The 10,553-nt window shown below is 40.8% G+C and overlaps 1 protein-coding gene across 1 annotated transcript in view; it reads right to left on the reverse strand.

The window, feature by feature from the left end:
* Window positions 1-10,230, reverse strand: part of LOC105929772 (cholecystokinin receptor type A) — a 14,445-nt gene extending 4,215 nt beyond the window's left edge. Inside the window, exons 1-3 of the mRNA XM_036147016.1 lie at window positions 9,604-10,230; window positions 5,858-6,109; window positions 2,004-2,029 (exon numbers count right to left, since the gene is read on the reverse strand). Of these exons, the coding sequence (XP_036002909.1) occupies window positions 2,004-2,029; window positions 5,858-6,109; window positions 9,604-9,724 (399 nt within the window). The 5' untranslated portion in view covers window positions 9,725-10,230. The remainder of the gene's footprint in view (window positions 1-2,003; window positions 2,030-5,857; window positions 6,110-9,603) is intronic.
* Window positions 10,231-10,553: the final 323 nt, after the last annotated feature.

Genomic DNA, 10,553 nt, shown 5'->3' on the forward strand with positions numbered 1-10,553 from the left:
GGTGTGAATAGGAAGCAGCCTCGATTTGACCAAATTACGTCTCTTTGGACTTAGCAAGCCACTGTAGCAGTGAACGTAGTTTTCAGATCATAGCTGACCATCCCCCTGTTGCTTAGCTACGCTGCTGCCACCACGCTGTGGGACTTCGGCTTGCAGGATGCATCCGTTCCAAAATCAAAAATTAAATGTCTCAAAACCTGCGTCGAATGAGCTGCTCTGGAGACTAATAATCATTTAGCCGCTGCACAAACAGGGGTGCTGCACGCAGAATATTTGCAATAGTTTTCCTCCATTTCCAGGTCTGTGCTACATCCCACGTTAGTAATTTCTGCCCGCGATTGAAAGATGCGTAACTTTGTTGCCAGTTATAGCTTCACTCGCAAAAAGTACAATGTGGGAGTAAAAGTCTTCCAAACGGAAATAAAATAAAGTCTGCAATTGGTCCAGATAAAAAAAAGGGGGGACGAACTAACTTTCGTGGTGTGAATACGCCCTTAGGGTTTGCCACAAGCGATGTAGGGAAAATGGCAAATAAGACACTATATCTGGGAGTGAACCCTGTTTTAGCTGTGAGAGGGGAATTATTTCCATTAATTTTCAACAACAACAACAAAAAAATGCTCACTGGGAGTTAACTAAACCTATTTCAACATGCTAACCAGATGCAGCTAGCTTAGCATGACAGAGCATATTAACAGTGCAACTACAGTTTAGGTGGAATGCAGTCTTCATTAATCAGTTGTCTTACTCTTCTAACTTAGTCATAAATGGGATTTTAGTCAAAACAAAGGTAAACGTAAGCTAAAAGGTAACACTGGAAGTACCTGAAAGGCTACACAGTTGCCTTTTGCTGTTAAAGGCTCTGTCATCCACTGTGTATCTGTTTAATTTAGCTTTCAAACAATACAAAGATAGCCAAACATTTTTCAGACGCTTTGGAACTGCCAGACTGTGAGCAAAGACTATTTTATGCAGCAGAGTAGGTGGAAATCTACGGCGCATTCACGACCGCAAATCTCCAAGCAGACATAGAAACATTAAAACAACAGTAAATGTGCCTCAGTTGTGTCTGCAGCTGTCAGACAATGTTTAGCACAAGGGGAAAATAGTAGGTGCTAACTGGGGAATGGGATCACTTTCCTGCTAATGGAGTCAAGAGGATCTAATGACGGCTGCCAAAAGGAAAAGGAAAGATAAAAAAAAACACCCTTATTTTCCTCAATGAATGAGATCCTATGTGGCATGCAACTCAAAAGCTTATCTATCAGGGCATGATGAAACAAAACAATGAAAGAGCATGAGCCACAAAAAGTAATCTGACAGATTTTAGCCAGAACATGTCAGCTCTAGCAGATGTAGTATGAGCATATTCTCACAGCAGTATTATAGTCATCAGGAAAAACTAGCTCTGGGTTGCGTTTCTAAACCCATCAATCTGAGTAGATAAAACATACTCTTATCAAATGAATCATTCATTTTGGAAAAAGACTGTCCAAAACAACTGAAGTCTGGGAACATTTCAAGATATTGCCTAAGTAGAAACTACTTGACATCATGAAATAGGCATAAATTATCTAAAAAAAACAACGCATCATGCGTCAATCAAGTACAATTACAGATGAGAAACAAAGACATTGACATCCATTAGTCTGGAGAAAGCTTTTTCTAGGCTTTTGGGACTCCTGTGAAACAATAGAGTCATTATCTTTTTGTTTTTGTTTTTTCTGTGTCCTGTCTGGCAATGTGGCAATAAGAATTGTTGTCTTAATGCCAAAAACAGATTTTGCTTTCACAAGTGGAGCATTACTGCTTTCGCTATTGTGCTCTGCTTGATTTATATATACAAGAATCTTTATTAGATCCTATGCTGGGACTATTTCACGTTCAATGATCACTGAAACAGGAAGGTAAAAGAGGAAAAAAGGAAAGAAATAAATGAGACAAAATGCTAAAAGGGAGAAAAGGTGAAAGAGAAACAGGAGAGGAAAGGGAGAATGCAATACAACATCTTCAGAGTCTGCTTCTACACCTGCAAAGAGAGATATAAAACGATCAGCAAAACCAACCGATAAAGTGTTACAGGTACAAACAACCAACACCTTGATACCATCACTGAGGAACATACAGTATTATTTAATATGAAATGTATAAAGTGACAGCTAAAGATAATACCAGGGGGTTTCTGTATAGAAGTGAATTTGTAAGTACACTGTTTACTGCTTCTGGACTCAGGTGATAGAACCATGAATTCTCTACCAAAAAAATCAGTTTTTGACCGTGAGCAGCAGGGCAATTAACCAAAGTACGCCAGCAGGTCCTGCAAAATTAAGGTTTTGCAGGGTCCTAGTCAAAGTCTGACCTATAGTTCCATTTTGATGCTGTGACAGGAGCTTAAAATGGCTGTCCATACTTAAAAAAAACCTTCCAGTACATTGAATCTGAAGCAGTTATGAAACAAAGAGAGGGCAAAAATTCCTCCACAGTGATAGAAAGTCTTGCTACCATTTGCCACCAACGGTTGATAGTAGTTGCCAACAAAAGTGGTGAAACAAGTTTTTAGATTAAGAGGCAATTAATTAATTTGCACAGAGGGAAGGTGTTGTTTGGAAAGCTGTTTCACCTTCGGAAAGGAAATCGTCATGTAAGAAAAGCATTTTGTATTTACAGAGGTTATCTTTGATGTTAATTGGGTTATCTGAGAAGAGCGACAAAATAATACAAAACAGAATGAAAATATATAAGAGGGCAAATACTTTTTCACAGCATGGTGAACAATATTGTTTTTTTTTTTTGCCTATATAAATAGTCCAAAATCACGTGTCACAAAAATCACTAAAGGGGCTTCACAACCTCTTAGCCTATCTGCACTCAAATCGACGGTTCACGGTTCCAACAAGAATCTAAAGCCCGGGACAGAATGAGCGACATCCCCATCCAACTCTGAGACTGTACGCATCAACTTGGCAGCCACTTTGGTTGGAAAGTTTACGTTTTATGTTGTCCTGAAGGCTGAAATGTAGGGCGGCTAATGATGGCGAACGTTACGTCTGTGGTGTTTGTCTTTCTCAGCCGATAAACTGATTACATTTGACGTGTCCCTGTTGACTCATGGGAGGGCCGCTCGGATTGTGTTCTTTACCCCGCGCTGAGTTATTTTCAGATGCAGGCTTTTTGAAGACCTCCTCAGAATATGGTTTGATAGAAAATGCCAAATGAGAGCTGGCGTCTGGTATGATCCCTGCTTCAAAGCACTCGGTCACATCAGAAATGATTAGAGTTGCACCTCCTGTTGACTAGAAAGGTAATTTATGTTTGTTTTGCAAGGTTTTTATATATGATTTGAGCTAATTAGATATATATATATTTTTTACAAGGGAACAGGGCCCCTTTTTCCACCTGAGCTGATCATCTTTCCACTGGTTCTCTAGGCAGGCAATAATTTAAATATTTTCTTACCATGAAGCCAGACTAAATGGAAATAATAATAAAAAAAACTTTTATGCCCGGAATAACATATATTAGTTGTCTTTGAAAGCCATGCTTAGCATAGATTGTTTTTAGCTCGAGCTCATTAAAACCCCAGACGCATTTGAACAGGCAATGAAATTAACCTTGCAGGACCGCCTCAGATGACTCCAATTATCTAGTAAGCAATTACCAACAAGACCAAACCCTATAATAACTAACCACAGAGACAGAGAGCTGGGTAATTTTGCATCCAGCTATAGATAATCAATTTCAATACAAATCTTTCACACACTTTACGACCATAAATGCAACAATTTACCCCCCCATTTGCCCCTTTTTGCCCCTGTGCCATCTCTTTAAACCCAAAGAAGGGACTTCACACCCCGCACCCCTCCAGGTTGCAGGGTGTTCCATTCCACTCCTGTTTAGCAATTTTTGTAGTATGTTGGGGGACCACTTGTAGCCTCGGTATCCTTGAGCTTGGACTACAAAATCACTCTGAGAAATAAAAAATGGTGGATTTGGAAAATTGGTAAGCTGGAGTTCTATGACATTTTTAGCAGTTCCATTGCTGTTAACTAATTGTTCAAAAAAATGCAATAGGAAACAGAAAACTGAACAGCTTAAAAATATGACCCAGACAATAAAAAGACATCTACGAAGCACCTGGAGAGATGAAATTTAAATTTTCTGAACTCATAGTGATCCCAAATACACCACAAAATGTATTTAAAGGCAAAAAAAGTGGATTTTGCATGATATAACCCCTTTAAGTATTAAACCCTCATTGAATTTAGGTGTTCCAATCAAATGGCTATAGGGGTAGAAAATCTGGCACCCAGTCAGACAGACTTCTACAAACATCGGTGGACAGCTCATAGCGTTCAGAAGTTGCCAATTGTGTCCAGGGTTAACAGCTACCGACCTCCAAGCCATTGTGGAGCCTTCAGATGGTTTATAAGCTTTGTGGAAGGGAGCAGCTGCATCAAAGCCTTACGATGCAGAGTGTAAGCTGCAGAGGTGTAAACCACCCCTCCACTGGCGTTACAGTGGGTGAGTATAAGTTTGGCACTTGCCTGGACAAGTCAAGTGAAAGGTTTGGTGGAGGCAGTTTATTGGGAGCTGAGTTTGCCTCCTGGGTTCCAGAAAAAGAAGCTCTTGATGTGTCATATAGATACTGTGGATAATTTTCAGCTATAGATCCGGGTGTGCCCCCTTCCTGTTCCAATATGACTGCCCAACATCAATGCCAGACATGACTGCCTTTCCAGAAGAGTTGCCACCATCGTAGCAGCAAAGCATGGGTCAACTCCATATTAAAGCTTGTGAATTAAAAACAGGACGTCATTAAAGTCCATGTGTGTGTAGCGGTAAAAATCTCAGTAATATCTTAAATATATTTTAAAGTTCTTGGTAAAATGCACCAAAAAAAAAAACTAATTCTGTTCAGGACTTAATTAGAACACCCCCACATTTATCCCCACCTAAAATGGCTAAACTCCCACACAGCCAGATCACATCAGATGCACATGACAAGACCATAATCACTCTGCGTTTTCAAGGAGGTTTGCCCCTTTTTTAGGCCTCGCAAATTTAGTCCGGTGTGCTCCTGAATATTGAAATGAGAGTGAACACCACGGTGAAATCCAAAGAGCTGTCTGCGGGAGTTCAGAAAGAAGATTGTTGCAGCTTATAGGTCTGCTTAGGGATTTAAAGACATCGCTAAAGAAGCTGAAAAGTGGGATTTCACTGTATGAAAAAGAAAAAAACTACAATCAGAGGACGTTCAAAACAACTGCCAGCTAACCAAGGTCTAGCTGTCGAAGCAAAAGCAGACCAAAAGAAGGCAAAAGAAGTCTCCAAAAACCTTAAAAGATCATGATGGGAGCTACATCAGGCTCAAAAGCTACTGGTAATTACTGATAATAGGAAAGTGTACAATCAGATAAAGACTACATGAGGTTAACTTGCATGGGAGGTGTGAGATGAGAGGAGGAAAGCTCCTCTTCAGAATTCATTTTGCCAGAGAGAACACAGACAACGACCAGGATCTCTGGTATTATGAATCTAAAGCATAATTATTTGGACATAACAAAAGAGGATAAACAGCACTCCATAAAAAGAACCTTCTTTCAACTGTGAGGCATGGAAGTGGAAGTGTTATGGTGTGGGGACGCTGGACCTGCCACTCTGACCATAACAACAATTCACCTTAAATTCTCCTAATTCTCATAACAAGAGCAATTAGGCAGCAATCTGTGAGCATTTGTTCTGAAAGAACTAAGTAATTAAGAGTTTCTTACATTTTTAACATCTTTGTAATTTGGGAAATTCAATCATATTGCTTCAGTCAGAAGACTGCCACCCCCACCCCCCGCCCCCTACATACCCATGAAGTACATGACCATCTTGCACATGCCAGTGCCGAAGATGAAGTCCTTCATGATGTTGGGGATGATGGTGAACGGGAGGCACACCACTGAGACCATGAGGTCGCTCAGCGCCAGGGACAGCAGGAACAGGTTGGTGACGGTCCTCATGCACGGGTTCCTCAGCAGCACGGTGATGATGAGGCCGTTGCCCACCACGCTGAGGAGGAAGATGATGACGTACAGGGTGATCCGGACGGCCTCGTTGAAATCTGACAAAAAGAGAGAGACGTGTTAATTCTTCTTTAAACGGGACCCGTGACGACATGCGAAAGTGGGCCCCTGCGAGGATTGGCTCCGGCTAGGAAGGATGCCGAGAGGGTTTGGGCTCACAACGAGCCTCTGGTATGGCTGGGTGCAGTCCTTATCGGCAAGATAATCCCATATAGGATTTATCCTCCTCAAATACGAATAAAAAAAAAACAGGTTAGAACTGAGAGACATGTCTGGAAACTATGAAGACGCTGCTTTTTCTATGGGTCGCATTAGGATTTCAGAAGAAGAAAAACGACTACGCCCCCTGTGTTAATGAGATCCATTACGCACTTGGTTTTATCTCTTTAGCTGGTGATTTGGGCTTCTAATAACCCCAGGTTCAATTCCTCAGAACATTTGAACCGTAAGTCAGACCAATTAAATATTATTAATAGAGACACGTTATATTATATTTTTTTATTTGGTTATTTGTTTGTCTTCAGTTCTTATTTTCCCTGTGATATTTCTTCACGTCGATTTTCATCTACTTTCTCCTGTTTACGTAAGCTGCTGTAACAACTGAATTTCCCCAACTGTGTGATCAATAAAGTCTTACTAAATGACCGAACACGACGTACCGTCTTGATTCGTGTCCAGGAGACACAACGCAATAAGGCGAAGTCCCAAAAAGGTCATTGCTTAAAGAAGCAGCTTATTCACAAAGGGCTGTATCCAAGCCTATTGCTGGAAAATTGAGGGGAAGGAAAAAAACAAAAAGAAGGGTTGGTAGAAAAAGCTGCACAAGCAACAGTGATAACTGCACTTCTGAAAAAACAGTGAAGCAACATCCACACAGAAAGGTTTTGGACGGCAGCCGGAGTCAGAGCTTGAAGACGCAGCGGACACAAGACGTTAGCTACAAGTAGAGGCTTGTGCCAGGCTCATCCTGAGCCGGAGACAATGTCAGAAGGTTCCTAACCGCTCAAGGAGAACAACGGCTGGACTGCTGCTCAAAGACCTGTGTTCAAGTGAACACTGCAAAAATGGATCTAAAAATAAGTAAAATGTTCTTAAAGTTAGTGTATGTATCCTTCATTTGAGCAGGTAAATAATATTATCTGCCAATGGAATGAGTATTTTGACCCCTAAAATAAGATATTTAGACATCCTGCACTTGAAATAAGATGATGGAGATGAGTTGTTCCTATTCTAAGTGCAAAAAAAATCTTATTCCATTGGCAAATCATCTTATTTACCTGCTCGAATCAAGGACAAATGCACTAATTTTAAAGAATATTTTACTTATTTCTAGTTCTGTTTTTGCAGTGATACGATTTTGCAGTGAAATGCTGCGTTTCATTCGGAAATCGGGATCTTAAAGTTTGAAAGAAGAGCGGAGAGGCAGAGGGTCCAAGCTGTTTGAGGTTCAGCTTGACGTTTCCACGTGATTTTCGGATGCCATGTCATATGCTGGTGTTGGTCTGCTGTGCTTTAGCTTGTCAAAGCCACAGGAGATGTCCACCAGGACGTGTTGGAGCACTTCATGCTTCCCTTGGCTGACAAGCTTTTCCTGCATGACTTGGCACCTGCCCACACACTGCCAAAGGTACCAAAAAGCCGAGTTCTGTGACCACCATGGTGTTCATGACCTGAACCTTGGAGAGAATTTGTGGCGTATTTTCAGCAATAAAGCACTCATACAGTAACCCAGGCAAAATGAGCGACGACCAAGTACAGCTAGGCTGACAGAAATGTCAGCTTACTTTTCCCTACATCGTCCTTTTTGTTCATCAAATTTTCTAAACCCTCAATTTTGGGTGTTCATCACCTGTAAGCCACGCTGATCAAAATTTAAAAATGTGAACACTTGGACCACCTGGATCACTGCCCACTTACAGTTTTCCTCTGTCTTCTTCTTTTTTTTTTTTTTTACACTTTTCAAATCTGCAAAGAGGTTTCGACGTCAGACATTGATTTCCAGATTAAATACAAAAGAGATTTTTTAGAGAGGTAATTTCATTCATTACACCCAATAACCGGTTGGTGGGAACAGCTGTCCAGAGTGATATAACTACTGTCATCAGACATTTGAGATAACTCCCATTGAGTGTTTTGCATGACGCTTTGTGAGAAAATGCTCACCGTCCCATGGTTAAACTATAATTATTTTTAAAAAAAAGTCACACCTTGGTCTTTTGGCAGCCCGGGAATGTAGAATCCAGTAATCACATAAATAAAAAGACATTTTATCAAAGCAGGGTGAAAGTTATACAAGACAATGACCTGAAGTACAACAGCAAGTCCATGTCTGAATGGCCAACAGAAAAGAAAGTTATGGAGTGACCTGTAAAAGTCTGGCCAAAGGTCCTATTGAGAAGCTGTTTGATGACTTTAAACAGGCTGTTCGTTCTCAGGAAATCTTTAGTCTGACTGGGTTAAAAAAAACAATTCTGTGAAGAAGACGGGCCAGACCTCCTACGTGTGAAAGCCTCCCTGCCAATTATCCTGCTGTCGTTGGCATTATAGGCAGCACAACCAGTTTTTAGAATTCATTACCTTTCCACCTAGGCTTGGTCTGGATAACCTCATTTTACTCGTTTAAAACAAACAAACAAAAAAAACGCCTTAAAAACTGCTTGTTTTTATTCTCTCAGGTCATCTTTTTCAGAGATCAAAATTTCTGGGATGAGTCAGAAATATATCAGGAAAAAAAAATAAATACAAAAAACGAATCTGTAAGGGTGCACATGTTTTTTCTTCTGCAACCCTGCATTTTACATGTATGTTCCTCTACTTAGACTGAATTACTGTGGTGCACCTGTGTGTACCACAGTAATTTAGTTACTCATCTCATCATATATATATATATATATATATATATATATATATATATATATATATATATATATATATATATATATATGCTAATTATGGCCCCATCATGTTACCCTTTACCTTATGGGGCTCATTTGTATCTAAATGTCCTGTGTCCTCTGTCCCCTTACAACCTGTGTATATTTTCAAAATCATGCGCCTCCCTTGAGCAAACATCACTCTAATATTTATACATAAATGTGACTCATGTGCGCTCCGTTGATGCTCAGCGTGCATATTTTTCATCTCTCGCTGCATCACTTCGGGCTGCTGTAGCCTTTCAGGGTTTTATTCACACACAAAAAAAATGTTCCAAACCGGCGCTTTTGTGTCCTCTAGTTTTTTTTTTTTTTTTTTTTTTTTAATTCTCCTCCGCAAATTGCCATAATGTAGCTGTGCTCACTTGACCGTGCAGAAAGAGCGAGCTCTGACTGCATTAGCTTTTGTGGAGGACCTGAGCCGTGCGCGTAATGCGCACTGACGCAAGAAAAAATGCCCAAAGCGCTCGCTTTTCCCCCCCTTTCTCGCTCTCTCTCTCCCTCGCTCTCTCTTTTTACTTTGGGACACAAGTTGGAGTTAAGAGAGTATTTTATATCAACAGATATTTTATGGCAAATATGACAGTTTCAAAGTTTACCTGGAGGTTCTGAAGCCTTCTCGCGTTTGCAGTCCGAAATATTCCCGACCCCGAAGTTGCACAAGATCTTGATCAGATCCGTGGAATTGATCAGCATTTCGTGGATGGTGACAGCCTCCATTTCGCGTCCTCTCCTGTGTGTGTGAGCTCAGGTCAAATCTGTCTGAAGCGCAGGAGCGCTCATGCTCTATCAGAAGAGAGGGAAATAAACGCGCGCATGGATCTCAAACTTTAAATACCCATTCACGAAAAAAAAAAAAGAAAAGAGACAAAAAATAAAAAGCTAAAGCAACGAGGACAAAAACCGCTCCCACTGGCTGATCGGTGCGCTTCGCTCCTCTGGTGCTGACAGCGTGGGGAGGGTTGACTGTCTTTTGGAGAGCTCAGCTCCAGCCCGTCTATACGACCACCAACCCCTCCTCCCCTAAAAACACGGCACATCAGTCCCAATCAGAGTTGCTGAACCGTCTGTATGCGGGAGAAGAAGAAGAAAAAAAGAAGTCATGCCCCGGACAATACTGAAATTGTTTCTCAGCCTCATCACGGGCATGCTGCTGCAGGCTCAGGCGTTTCTTGAGAATATGCGCCGCGCTATAATTGCTCTGATGGGTGGATAGACACACGTAAAGACGTCACTGATTATAGGTAATGGAGAAGAAAAGTCAGATAGAATGTAAAAAAAAAAAGTGTCCAAAGGCATTTGGAAAATAAAACAACATTTTAAACCATTTGTTGGCGTTAGATAGGAATTAAACACAGGGGATGTGTGTTTTTTTTTATGACAGATGAATCAGTTCCAGCCAGAAAGAGGTGGCAGCAGAGAGTCAGAAACTGTAAAACAATGGAAGGAGTCAGGTAAAACAGGCTGGTTCAGACTTATCTTTACTCTGGAAATGTATCCCACCCAGCTGCACATTCTTTTTTTTTTTTTTTTTATCAGCAGACTACTT

This window comes from Fundulus heteroclitus, chromosome 14, assembly GCF_011125445.2.
Source record: "Fundulus heteroclitus isolate FHET01 chromosome 14, MU-UCD_Fhet_4.1, whole genome shotgun sequence".
NCBI lineage: Eukaryota > Metazoa > Chordata > Actinopteri > Cyprinodontiformes > Fundulidae > Fundulus > Fundulus heteroclitus.